The following is a 14,765-nucleotide window of genomic DNA, read 5'->3' on the forward strand; positions in this document are numbered from 1 at the left end:
AAAAAAAGAAAAAAAAAAGAAAGAAAATTCTGTAATTATTAACTCACCTTTATGTCATTCCAAACCTTTATGACATTCTTTTTTCCGTGGAACACAATAGAAGAATTTTTGCGGAATGTCACAGCTGCTTTTTTCAATTCAGTAAAAGTGGATGGGGACAAGACAAAAAATCACCATAAAAGTAGATCAGGGTCATATGCAATATTCCCATCTTCTCAAGTCATAAGATAACTTTGGTTGAGGAACAGACTGAATTGTTATTTATTAAGATATTGCTTTGAAAATCTTGCTTGAATGCCATTGTCACCATTCACTTTCCAGTCACTTTCCATCTACCGTCAGACATTTTGCATCAGTTAAAATGTTTTCAACTTTTCAAATTTTGGTAAGCACAGACTGATTTCAGGAACAGAATTTCTGACCTACTGTTGCCAAATTCACAGTGTGATCAGTCTACACTTTCATTGTGTGGAAAAGAGTTGCTTGTACATTCTGCTAGATAACTCCATTTATGTTTCATGGATGGAAGAAAGTTATACATATTTGGAATGACATAAGTGTAAGTAAATGATGACAGAATTTTCATTTTTGTGTGAACTATCTCTTTAAGCATTAAGAAGGCAAGCCGACCTTGCAATGTCTGGCATTAAAAAAGTTCTCACTTTGCCATAAACACTTTAGATCTCCATGGATCTAAACATATGATTTAATTGTTTACTCAGTTTGATGTGGGCTGCAGTTTGGAAGGATTGAGCAGCTCTCATGCCCAGACCTACATACCTTCGACCAACCACATCTCTCCATCTTTTTCCATTGCGCTCTTGAAGGATGGTGCAGGGCTCCACATCCACAATGAAAAGGCTCCCACATGTGTGAGGGGACGTTAGCTCATGTTGTAGAGCAAACAATACTAGCCATTATGCTTTTAATGGAAAAATATGCTGTTCTTCAAGTTTTTGCATCTGACAAAATGCAAGTTTTTGTTTGTGTGCATGTAATTTGGAGCTGAATCAAACTGCTGAATCAAGCTCAGTGTAAAGACACTAGTAGGGAGATGTGACTCATTGCCTATTATATCCTGCAAACTGGGCTTTGATGAGTTTAGGGGCATGTGGAAATAACAGAGTTTTGGAGTCTGATCAAACCAAAACCCAATCTGTCAGATCTTCTGTCTGTCTGCATATCATAGTCATTTCTTTGTATGCATCCCAGATGACCCAAATACAGTTCCATAATTACTCAATAGTGTTTGAGTTGTCTTAGCGTCAACTTGTTAAACTCTTTCACTGTATGGTAATTCCCAGTCTTTCTTTTATATTTTATGGAGCTCTATCCTTTATTGATCAGCGCTCCAACATCTGTTATCAGGGCTTTAGCTAACAGGCAGGAATGCAGGACTTAGCTCAAAGCAGCATGTACAGACAGGTCTGTGCTTTTTTGAATAGGAGCAGGTATACTTTCTGCTCAAAATAAAGACGTAGAGGGGCTATTGAGGAGAGACAGAAAATAACTCATTTCCTTTAACATCAGGGACTTTGATACAGTAAAACTTAGATATCACCTCTATTCCGTGCTTAGAAATGGAGGCATTGTGTTTGTTGGGCAACTGGCAAAAGGTAATTTTTTTAATTTATCTATGTTTTATATCTTAAACATTGCATACCATTTATTTCTATTTTCAACTTTCTTGGTTGATACATGCTCTTTCTGCTGATTGTTCATATCTATCTATCTATCTATCTATCTATCTCTATCTATCTATCATCTATTGCTTCTTTTTTTAATGCAAGGACCTTTTTGTTCAGGTTAAGAGATAGTAAAACAAGCAAATGACTGGTGGAATTTGTTTAAAAGTTGATTCAATACCTGATTACTGCAGAGGTATTTAAATTCTCAAACCTCTAAAAATAAAATCAAAGTGTTTTTGTATCTCACAACACAACAAATGTACTATCATCAAATTTAACAAGAGTTATTACAGTAATTATATCTGATTATGTGTAAAAGTTCAACATCACAAAATTCTGCATGTGATTATACAGTATACAGCCTACTGGTAAACGTACACAGATATAGCCAGATTGTATACATGTTAAAGACAAAGACAGGACAGTGAGCAAGAACAGAGGAATGTCTGGGCAGGAAGGTCTGTGTGTGTGTATGTGTCAGGTCTCAGAGGTGAGAGCAGCTTATGCCTGGTATAAGAGTCAGCTTGATTTAGGGCGTTTTGCCAGTAGGGTAAATCTCTGTTATCTGTTTGCAAATGCCATTTCTGTGAGTACAGACTCTATTAATCAGGGCAGTCAGCTGAGGATGCAGACGGGGAATGCCAGAGGCTGAAGGTCTCTGTAACAGTTCAAAGATGGGCAAGGAGGAGGCGGGAACTGGATGAACACTAAATAAAGTTTTAATGTCAAACTTAACTTAAAACAAACACAGACACACATGCAACGTGGCCGCGTGTGTCTCTCTCTCTCTCGAACTGGCGCCTCCAGCTCCCCTTTATCTCGCTCTCCTGCTGATCAGCTGATTCAGCGCCGGCCATGCACGGCCTGGCCATGCCCTCCTCCTCATCACAGTCTCCAACTTGCGCTATTGTGTATAGATATTTGAGTGGCTTAGTTGCTTTCTGCACTTAACAGGACACTAGTCATAGAAAATCTACACTTTTAAGTTACACTTAAAAATGTATGTCATGGCATTTAATAACAGTATCGTGGCATTTATTTTAAAGAAAGATAGCACAAACACACTTTTCAAGCAAAACATTTTACAAAAATAAGCTTAAGTTTTAAACTATCGACAAATAAACAATAGATATACTGTTAAAAAAGTAGCAATTTTGACACTTTCTGGTTGTTAAAATTAGTGGAACATGTCCATAGATAATGTGATGTAATACACCTGTGGATTCTCTGAATTCGGTTACAGTAGGTTGAAAGTTCTTCAGCATAAATCAGTCTGTGCTTAACAAAATTTGAATTACTGCCCAGTGGCAGAAGCTTGTAGTGTTGCTGAACGTATGGACATGTGTGAGCTCCAGTTACTGGGTGTAATGTCCACAGAGTGGCGCCAAAAGTGAGCTGTAAAGCGAGTTGTTTTTAGTTGTAAATTATATAATACAGTCAACAGGAATGCATATTTTATTAACCATACATCCTACTCCCAAATCAAGACCCTAACCCACCTCACAGTGGAGTAAAAATGTAATGTTAGATTAAAAATGCAACCCCAGAATTGCATTCACCACTGTTTATATGAATGCAATTACTTCCTGGTTTCCATGGGACCAGAACCCAAATCTTGGAGGTTGCTCATGCAACACGCTTAGAGTAGCTCCACAGGAAAAGATGAACAGATTAGAATTTATGCAAATCTGTCTGATGGGAGATGCCACTTGTCAGTAACTCGGCAGAGTCGACATCAAGTTACCGGAACATTTGGTACATGTTGAATTTCTCTTCTAATTGAAAGAGTTAGATAAAAGCAATTGCAAAAATGGTAAAAAAAATAAAAAATAAAAAATTAATAAGTTCTGAAAAAAAAAAGGTCCATCATTTTCTGTTTGCAGATGACTTATTTTAGATATTTTGTGAAATATCAGATGATTTCCATACATTTTTGGGATGACTGTATATTTTCAAAGCTTTGTCAGTTTATAAGATTAACAAGATTTTCTCAAAAAAAAATTTTGTCTTCTAAGGACCCTCATGTGTCAGATCGAGTAAGTGACAACGCGTTGGTTATGGATAGTTTGAACCGAAATCTTCCCGGTGGCCATCAGTCTCATCAGTTTCTGCAGGTGAGATCAAACAAACTTTATATACCACTATGTGAAATCTAATACATTGTGGTTTTAGTGACTTGGTATCTCTAAAAGTGATGTACCATTCACTGGTGTCATCCATGTTAAACAAAAAGTCTCTTGCAATTGTTTCATGATACTGATTTGTTACAATAACTCTTTTTTTCTATTAACTGTTTACTGAGTAGGTGTTTATATTGGTTTTTTTTTAAATCCTACCAAGTAGTCAGAGACTTTAATGCCCCAAAAATGATGTTTGTATTTTGAAGGAGATAGGGAGAGTGCTTTACAGTTTTTATGACAGTAAGATGGTACAGTCTAATATAATAGGGACACCTTACATTCAGTGAGAGAGCTTTTGTCTGGCAGACAGAGGTTTTTGATGCAAGGTGATAGGCAAAGTGTGAAACAAACCCTTAGGGGCATAATATCTATCATCACCTCCTGCTCCAAAATGGCTGCAACATCTAGTGGATTTCTCCCTGTTGTAATGGCCTAATCTATGACAGACAAGCTGATGTTCTTTTTACAACACAATGATCATCTCTCACTCAGATCCTATAAGTTCTGCCTCAACCGATTAGACTAATTACATCCTGCTAATCTTGTTTAAGCTGTCAGGAGTATCCTAAACCCAATCATATACCACAGCCCTGAGGAGATAATATGATATTTGGAAAGGTGGGGTGCTCAACAATTATCTGGAAAGCAGCTGCAAATGAAAAATAATATATTTTTTAAATAAAATAATGCCTATTCAAAATGATATCCAGTGCAAATTTACAATATCATCATGATTGTGCCTTAAGCAGAATTTGCCATCAAAATAAGTTGATGGATTCTGCTAATTTCGATTTGAGAAGATGATGTCATTGCATAATAGCAGAATTAGAGTGTACAGTCTTCCCCTCCCAGTCATTACCAGTTCACACTGTTACCATGACAACCGCCCCTTACTGAGCTCTCAAGTTTCCACTGAGGTCTACTCTCAAGATGTAACTGAGGGAAGGCACTATCCTCACTAGGGTAGAGTAAGATAAACACACAACCACTTGCCTGGAGTTCAGATAGGTCAATAATTTGGAACATCTCATTAGCAATGTAATGCTAAATAATTGTAACCAATTTTATCTGATGTATGTGCCAACTCATTATATCCATAATGCATCTAAACAGCAATTGTTAAGTGTAAAAAAGCAATGGTTCTCAGATCAGACAATGACATTTAAGAGGTACACTTTGCTTTCTTAGAGCACTCCATTGGACTTGATTGAGACTGGGAAAGGGCTGAAGGTCCAAGCAGAGCGCCCACATTTGGTCAGTCTAGGAAGTGGCCGCCTTAGCACGGCCATCACCCTCTTGCCCCTGCCTGAAGGTAAGATACTGATACAGTGGACTATCCCATGAAGAACTTTGAAGTCAATGGCCTTTGAAGATTTACCATCAATGTATTTTACAATCTCTGTAAATCTCCATTACTATCTTTACAAATGGTGGAAATACAGTAGACCGCAATCAAAATATGAGCTAATAAAGCACAACAGTCTGTATTCTGAGGTATAAATCTCATCAATTTTCTCCATGGGGGATAGATTTTTAACAATAACTTATAAACCTTTAAAGACAGACATATCATGAGCTTTTAGGTTAATTGATCATATATGCTTCTATTGAAGTCATCAGTTTGCATTATTTCATCTTCACTTTAAAAAACAACAACAACAAAAAACATGTTTAATAGTGGCATTTCTGGTAAAGAACAATATTACCCATGATCCTGAAGGGCAAAGATCTACCAATCAGAGAATCGCAGTGAACAAAGCGTGCCAAAAGAGCCCAGCACTAAGAATGACACAATCGACTCGGTCTCCCTACACTCTCAAACTACTTATACACTGGCGGCCAGAAGTTTGGAATAATGTACAGATTTTGCTGTTTCGGAAGGAAACTGGTACTTTATTTCACCAATGTGGCATTCAACTGATCACAAAGTATAGTCAGAACATTACTGATGTAAAAAAACAGCACCATCACTATTTGAAAAAAGTCATTATTGATTAAATCTAGACAGGCCCCATATCCAGCAGCCATCACTATAACACCTTATCCTTGAGTAATCATGCTAAATTGCTAATTTGGTACTAGAAAATCATTTGCCATTATATCAAACACAGTTGAAAGCCATTTGGTTTGTTAAATGAAGCTTAACATTGTCTTTGTTTTTGAGTTGCCACAGTATGCAATAGACTGGCATATCTTAAAGTCAATATTAGGTCATAAATGGCAAAAAAGAAACAGCTTTCTCTAGAAACTCATCAGTCAATCATTGTTTTAAGGAATGAAGGCTATCCAATGCTTGAAATTGCCAAAAAATAGAAGATTTCATACAAAGGTGTACACTACAGCCTTCAAAGACAAAGGACAACTGGCTCTAACAAGGACAGAAAGAGATGTGGAAGGCCAGATGTACAACTAAACAAGAGGATAAGTACATCAGAGTCTCTAGTTTGAGAAATAGACACCTCACATGTCCTCAGCTGACATTGAGCTTAACCCCATTGAGCTTTTGTGGGATCAGCTAGACTGTAAGGTGCGTGAGAAGTGCCCAACAAGACAGCCACATCTATGGCAAGTGCTACAGGAAGCGTGGGGTGAAATGTCAGAGTATATGGACAAACTGACAGCTGCCAAGGATCTGCAAAGCTGTCAATGATGCACGTGTAGGATTTTTTGATGAGAACTCTTTGAAATAGTTTAAGAAGTTCTGAAAAAAAAAATTCAAATTGCAATAGTAATTTTTCACATTATTAATGTCCTGACTATACATTGTGATCAGCTGAATGCCACTTTGGTGAATAAACGTACCAATTTCTTTCAATGAGAGCAAAATCTGTACATTATTCCAAACTTTCGGCCACCAGTGTATATTTGTATATATTTAAATATTTTGCAATTAAATCAAAATATATTGTGTCTATACTTATAATCAACAACCTTAAATCAATAGTTTTATATTTTTTCCATCGATTACTTCATTTGCAATGCTTGGTGGGATTTAAGTTAATTCCCTCATTGAAGACGTTAAGTACACAGTCTTGTACCTTTGTCTTTTTTTGTCCAATTTTCAAATACTCATTTGTTTCAAATCAAAGTTTGTAATGGTGTGATTCACCTCGTTGCTGGCTGATTTGGTTCATGGCTTAGAACTATTTTATGTAAGACTTAATGAAATCCCTATGGAAGAAATAAATGGTTTAAATACTGCCGGAACCAAGACGGCTAAAAAAGTGGACGGACACTGTTGCAATCTATTGTGTGAGAAGAAACACAAACCTTTATAATTCAAGAATACACATATGCTCAGATCCCCTGCCTTGTGTGTGAAAAGCTAATCATCCAACCCTGAGGCAGCATGGGGTCTTTAAAGACACCCTGTCTTAATTAGAAATCCCCCTCCTCCACCAACCTCCCACCAGTACCTACTTTCCCTGATACTGACCAGCCATTTACTATCTGCCTGGAATTCTTCATAGACATATGGAATGCTCTTGCATGCTTTAAGAAATTACTTTATGATAAATAGGGCACTGGAAAATAATTTTTGAGTACATATTTATCAATTTACATTAGTGACTGTGTTGCCGTATTGGTGTTACTTGCACTTATACTTGCTCATGATGAGACTCAGGAACTTTCAAGGCTCAAGCTTTCATCTTGTTCCTGATAACAGACGAGGCTCAGGAATGTGATTTTACTCACTGAGACAAAAAGCACACCAATTAGGTTTACCAATGATTACGTTTCAGTGTAGTATCTCTATTTTTAACATTAAAAGGTGTGGGATACAATGGAAAATGAAAGATGATACCTGCTAATGTTCTTGTAAAGTTATCTAAAGCTATACAGCTTTTTTTTCTTCTTTTTTAAAAACAAAACAAAAACAAAAACAAAAAAGAAATGTTCAACCAGAAACTTCACATGGGATGTGTTGTGTTAGCAAATAATCTTTGAAATCAACATCCTGTGGGGGTTGTTTGTCTAGGCAAGACCACTCTGGGTCATGGAGCCATGGACATCAACATCCAGGGCCCGGGGATTGCAGCTCAACATTGCTTTATCGAAAACAAGGCTGGAGTCATCACTCTGCACCCCTGTGGAAACAAGTGTAGCATGGATGGACTACCAATCGCCAAGCCTGTTCGCTTGTCTCAAGGTACAGAACCTCATACCAAATGTATTAACTGAGCAACGTTCTAAGAGTTGTTCCTATTGCAGTTTTTATTCATTCACAATTCTTAAATCATTTAGGCCTTCTCATCCTCTCTTCTTCACTCGGCTTTTTATGGTTCACAGTGGACTGAACGATTTTAATCAAATAATAGTGCATTCAATCAGCATCAACATCAACCAGAATTCAAGCATGATTCTTAAGTGTAAAATCTCTTTGCCATTTCTATGAAAAGGAATCAATTCACCCATGCCAAATAGGAGTCTGCTCCTCCTCTGTCTTTTGTCTGAGGGAACAATTTGACAAAACAAGTTGGGGGAAGGGGTGTGTTTGGTGTAACTTCATTGTATGAACTTCTTGTGTTTCACTGTTGTTGAATGCACTTTCTCAAACAGATTCAGTATAATGACCAGAATAATGTCTTATTTTTATAGTAACAATCCTTACACAGCAATAACCTGTGGAAGGGATCTTAAATGTAATAGAATAGACGCCCCCCTGACATGCAGAGATGGGAAGCTCTGACTCAGGGGTGAGCAATTACACCTCCTCCTCCCCATCCCTTATCTATGCACCGCTGATTGGGAGACAGCTGTTCAACTTTACCACCCATCGCTAAAGCGTGCTGGGGTTCAATCTTAATACTTACGAAATGCCCGGATACAATACAGCACCTCTGGGTTGCCCTTTAATGGATTACACTTCTATGACTGGTAGTCGCTAATAGTGGAATCTTCTTCACTACGCACAGTGGACACCCATTGTACTTTTTTAAAGTTTCCGATAAAGAAATTCGATAACGCATGTGGAATAATTGACGGACACTTAATGGACAAAGGATTTACCGGGACAAAGAAAGTTCTGTAGGTCTCCGCTCGCCTCAGCTGTAATTCTCCAATGTAAAAATACGTGCTTTGATATTTAAAGGGACAGTTACAATATTACCTGAAAGGGACGGGAAAGTTGACCGTTTGAATTTAAAAGTAAGTGTGCGAGGATGGAATCGTTAATCGTTTTTGCAAACTTTTGTTGATATTTAAAGAAATTACGTAGTTTTATTATAGCTCGGGCTAAGCAGTTTATTTTTGTCAGTCTCATCATCACGCAAGGGGCCGTTCACACCGAACACGTGACAAACACATGCTTCAAATAGGCGATTTTAAATTGATACTTTGTCTAAAAACGCGGCACAACGGTCAAATAAGTCCTTCTAGTGCATATGTATATAGGAAAACACTTTAAAAACAGCGCGAACTGACTGTATGCGTTCGGTGTGAACGGTCACTTAAGTCCTTCAAATTAACACAAACTTTCAGCATAGTGCGTAATAATAAAACGTCATGCGGTTTTCAAATTCAAATTTTAAAAGTTAAAATTATAAATTTATTTGAAATGCTAGAGTACTGGTGCGGATATTCTAAACAGGCGTTTAAAGCAAACACTATTGCAGACAATATTTCTCAAATAAGCTCATACCATTTACTATGAAAGCTAACATTTGTATCAGGGTTATAAAAATAACTTATAATATTATATAACGTTGATGTATTAGATTGCAATTCTAACGACCAAAATGCTAATCACTATTGCAACACTACTGCAGACAACAATTATCAAGTAGGCTCATACCATTTATTATGAAAGCTAACTTTTATATCAGGGTTACAAAATAACATAATTTTACTTTATGTAGGTGTATTAGACTGCAGTTCTAACGATCAAAACATTAATCAAAATCTGCATTACATATATAAAGAATGTTAAGGTACAAAAATGCAAAACTCTATAGTAGAGACAAGATATAGGCTACATTAGATTCAATATGATGTTATCAGTACATGTGTAGGCAGAGGAAGAATAATTTGTAATAAACCTTTATTTTAGCTTCCATGTTGTCAGGGGCATGGGTGTGCGTATAATGTTACACTTCTATTCCTGGTCAGTGTGACCCAAGAGTGCTGCTAATCCTGTTTCTATGCAGCCCTTCTTCATTCCCCACACACTGTTTGCTCAGTCTGACTAACCACACAGTGCTTTTATTTGTCAGGACGTGTACTGACAACCATTGCTGGAATAGACGAAAGAGAGATAAGGGTATTTTTCCTTATTCTACTTTAAGTACCCCTGTAACCATGTGCATACTTAACCTGGTGTAGTATACAGTATGCGTAGGTTAAGGTCACATCCAAACTGAATTTAGAACCATCTTCTCAAGTGACGGCCACCATTTAAGAGGTTTGTGCATTTCTAAAATGGATATATGAGTTAGAACTTTGAGAACTTTGTTGCATTCTAACTCGGTTGATATCATGCATGTTCTGCATGCAGAATCATTATTTGCATGCACTTGTAACACATTTTCACATACACTCAAAATATATTAAACACATTGTGATCATAAAAAGTGACAAACTATTTTGCCTTTCAGATTTCATTTATTACATTTTTTTTTTTTTAGAAATCTAAACATCACTTTAGCTGAAATGTTGGCAAAATACGCTGCATCACTTATGGCTAAAAGACCACATGCTTTCTGGTATGTGTGGAATTGGGTGAAGGTTAGAATTAATTAGTAGTTTGCTTTATCCTTTGATCTTTCCAGAAGCTGTACAACTTGATACCATGGCAACCGCTGTGCACTCTTTTTGGCATCCCGTTGTCTTGACATATTCTGTCTCCTCTTCACATCCCTCTTGTTTTCTGTTGGAATGGTTTGGGACCTATGACTCACCATACTCCATGTTTGCCAACTATATTGAGATCTAAATAGTAATGTAATGATTTATTGCAAGGGGTTTGACACAGGTCCAGTGCTGTTCTTTTTACTAAGATTATATGAGGCAGATCTGTTCTGCTTTGTTATCTGCGATTTGGATAATAACTGGCATGAATAATTCTGTTGAAAATGGCCAAACATTATAACTCTTATTTCCAGCCCATTTCATCCAATTTGCTCTACACTTTGCTGTATCCTTGTGTCATTGATGTCTATTTTAGTAGAAATTTTAACACTAGCCTTTAAACAGCTAATATTGAACATATTTTGAACTATTTGTGTGTGTGTGTGTGTGTGTGTGTATGTATATGTATGTATATGTATGCATTATACAGTATATATGTGTGTGTGTGCATGTGTGTTTGTGTATATATATATATATATATATATATATATATATATATATATATACAGTGGCAGGCCGTGCATTTAAAGTCTAGGCCTTCAGTGTGATTCATGCCATTAAGAAAACACAGTTTCACAATGAATAAGACACCCTATGCCTTTGGGCTTCATACATTATGTCGCAGCTAAATAATAATACCAATTTATATTTTGAAAACACGTCCACGCAAGAAAGCCAGAACTTGAAACGACACTTAATGCTCAAGCAAGCCTAATTTTAACTGCAGCAGGACTGTTTGTGAAATGAACGTCTCCCGAACAGACATTCAAAAATCATAATTTTTCATATGAATCTACCAAGGAGGTCTATAATACCTGGATAAATTGATCTAATAATATTTGCGATTTAAATGTTGCTTGCAATAAATTTCATTTCGTCATGGTTAACGGTTATGCTGCGTTACATTCAAGTTGGATGTGGGATATTCCTACTTGATATCTCCGACCATAAATGCATTCCATTCCCCGATATTCAGAACTGCAGCGCTTCCGTTAGCTTAGCAGGGGTTTGACTCTCATTAGAGATGTCTCCTAGCAACCCAACTGATAAACAATGCTGCAGCGCTAGCATTGTGATACAGGTGTACGGTTATCAAAAGAGATTATAATGTTTTATACACCTGTTTCTGCAGGCGTTGGTTAAACAAGCTTTAATATCATGTAATGTGGAAACAAACTCCTTTATCGATATTACTTAATAAAGTGAATGTTAATCACTTACTTTGTATATCTCCCTGAGTGTCAACATGTTTGTGTGACATCATGCCCCTGCATCTCAGCGAAGTCGAGTTGAGAATTTCTGCACGATCCTACAAGTTGTAATTCTGACTTCAAGATGCATTCCATTGCACTTTTCCTGGTAGTAAGTTGTAAAATCCGACTTTCCGAGTTGATTGGAACGCAGCACTACTTTTCAAAACTTGATCTGACACTGAATGCTCCAGCAACCTAATTTACACTTAGAAAACTCCTGATGTTACTATAACAATGCAAAAAGCACTTACCAATTTACTTGAAGTGAAAATCAGTCCTCCTTTCCTGTTTAATAAATTAAGCAATCACACGGTCATGCAGAACATCTCGTGTTTTTAAATCCATAAGGATCTCTTTCTCAATGGTGATGTGGCAGTGACAGCCGACTTGTCAGCAAGATCTCGTGCTCTTCGCTCTTGAATTAAGTACATCACTTAAAGCATGATTGTGTCACTCAAGGCCAGCTAGAATGCCTCCACCGGGACATATCCTAAAGATCACACCCACCAAGAACAAATAAATCAATCTGATTGGCTGAAGAATCTGACAATCTGACTTTAGTTGCCCATTCATTTGCACTTTTGAGGGATTCTGTAGAAATTCTGAAGGCCTGATGGGGTGGAGCTCAGACTCACACGCTGCTTCGGCTTTGGGAATGCGATTTGTGATACAATTGTCACACTTTGCTTGTAAGCATCAAGGAATAAATTCTGACTGGATAAACTTTTTAATTTTCTCTATTTGTTTGTAGATTAATTAAGAGTGGAAAGCAGTTAAAAATACATAGGCAAAAAGGTGATTGAGAATGAAAGGATGAAAAATATTTCTTTATTTGGCATGATAGGCCAGCAGAGAAGGCTTTGCTGGCCCTGAGAATTCGCCACTGTAAATATATATATATATATATATATATATATATATATATATATATATATATATATATATATATATACATACATACAGGGTTGGGAGGGTTACTTTTGAAATGTATTCCACTACAGATTACAGAATACATGCTGTAAAATATAATTTGTAACATATTCCGTTAGATTACTCAAGGTCAGTGACGTATTCTAAATACTTTGGATTACTTCTTCAGCACTGGTAGATTTTTTCACTTGTTTTGACTATAAAAACTCTGCCAGTACAGTAAGACAAAATACACATGTTAAAAATACTTTCTCTGAAAAACCTAAATATCTTATGCAGTGATGTTTCTAAAACAAGATAAATCAAATTGATCTTGTTTTAAGGATTTTTAGATATTTTTACAGGAAAACAATAAAAAAATTACTATCAAGAATAAGATTTTTGCCCTAATATCAAAGGTCTTACTAGAAAAAAAGAAATTATGATTCAACGTGAATTTTCTTGATAAAAAAATATGATCGTGCCTGGTAGCGTGCATGTAAAATGGCTAGAAATAGCATTTTAGCTTAGCATAAAGCTGATAATTTACACAAGGTTTATTTCTACTTCTGGTGCTCCAAACTTACTTCAAACTTACTTCTCTGTCTGCTCGTATGAATGTAACACTTCATAAGAAAGTGTTTCATTCCACCATTCGCTTAGGCATTGTATGGACCTACAGAGTTGAGATATTCTTCTAAAAATCTTCGTTTGTGTGCAGCGAAAGAAAGTCATACACATTTGGGATGGCATGAGGGTGTGTAAATGATGAGAGAATTTCCATTTTTGGGTGAACTATCCCTTTAATTTGCTAGTTGCCAGGTGATTTTGACCTGAAGTATATTTGCACAAGTACACATGCACTTTCTTTAATGAGTTTGCCTTCTCAAAGTGCAGTTATGGCTGTTAAAGAAATGGTTCATCTGAGAGCGGTGGGGGAATCAATCTCTCTGATTAATGTTGTGGAGACGTGCTGTGCATGTGGAACAGCCACTTTCCTCTCCAGATACACGCGCCTCTCTCTCCACACTTTTTCATTCACAAGTGAGGCCTATCTTCTCGCAAATGGCCTCATGAATTTGATTACAATATGGCTCTTAGTCTTGGTTTGCTGGGGATGTTGTCTATGACATGGAGAGGTTATTTAGTGTTGTTGCTTGTCAGAGCTAGGGTGCAACACAGTTGTGTAAATGTGTTTGACTAATTTCAACAGAAATGGAAAATAAATAAATAGTCATCATTATTACAGTTATCATAATACACCTTTTGTGTAATATTTGTAAATTCAAACGTTGCTCCAGATGTGCAGCAGTGGTGTTGAACTAGCGATATTGACTGTTATTGCTAAACAATTATTTACATAGAAATAAAAATATTGTCTGTTCATGATTCCTTAAAGGGATAGTTCACCCAAAAATGAAAATTCTGTCATCATTTAATCACCCTCTTGTTGTTTCAAATCTGTATGATGTTCTTTCTCCCGTGGAACACAAATGGAGATGTTAGGCAGAATGAGTAAAAGATTTTTCAGGAATTTTTATTTTTAGGGTGAACTATGCCTTTAAAAATTCATTATACTAAAAAATGTCATGATAAAATTCTGAATGAAATGAATGCAAATCAATGAAATTCTTAGGGTTCTGCTCCCTTGAAAAATTTGGCTTTGGGGAGACTCCATTAAAATTAACCAATAAAGTGGCTAGTGGTTTGTGAAATATAAATCTTCAAGAGGTAGTTTTAGACAGAATAGCCTATTGAGTGTGCTTTTATGGATAAGAGGACCTCAGTGAAAGCACCATGATCACAAATCCATACCTGCTTAGATGGGGATTGTTACATGGGGCTGAAATAGTGTCAAACCTTCTTTTAGCATAAACACTTTTAAAGTA

At 36.6% G+C, this 14,765-nt stretch overlaps 1 protein-coding gene across 1 annotated transcript in view; it reads left to right on the forward strand.

Annotated features, from left to right (window-relative positions):
- The first annotated feature begins 1,453 nt into the window (after positions 1–1,453).
- Positions 1,454–14,765, forward strand: part of phldb1b (pleckstrin homology-like domain, family B, member 1b) — a 97,155-nt gene continuing 83,843 nt past the window's right edge. Inside the window, exons 1-4 of the mRNA XM_051679112.1 lie at positions 1,454–1,616; positions 3,704–3,802; positions 5,057–5,180; positions 7,848–8,018. Of these exons, the coding sequence (XP_051535072.1) occupies positions 1,581–1,616; positions 3,704–3,802; positions 5,057–5,180; positions 7,848–8,018 (430 nt within the window). The 5' untranslated portion in view covers positions 1,454–1,580. The remainder of the gene's footprint in view (positions 1,617–3,703; positions 3,803–5,056; positions 5,181–7,847; positions 8,019–14,765) is intronic.

This window comes from Myxocyprinus asiaticus, chromosome 39, assembly GCF_019703515.2.
Source record: "Myxocyprinus asiaticus isolate MX2 ecotype Aquarium Trade chromosome 39, UBuf_Myxa_2, whole genome shotgun sequence".
NCBI lineage: Eukaryota > Metazoa > Chordata > Actinopteri > Cypriniformes > Catostomidae > Myxocyprinus > Myxocyprinus asiaticus.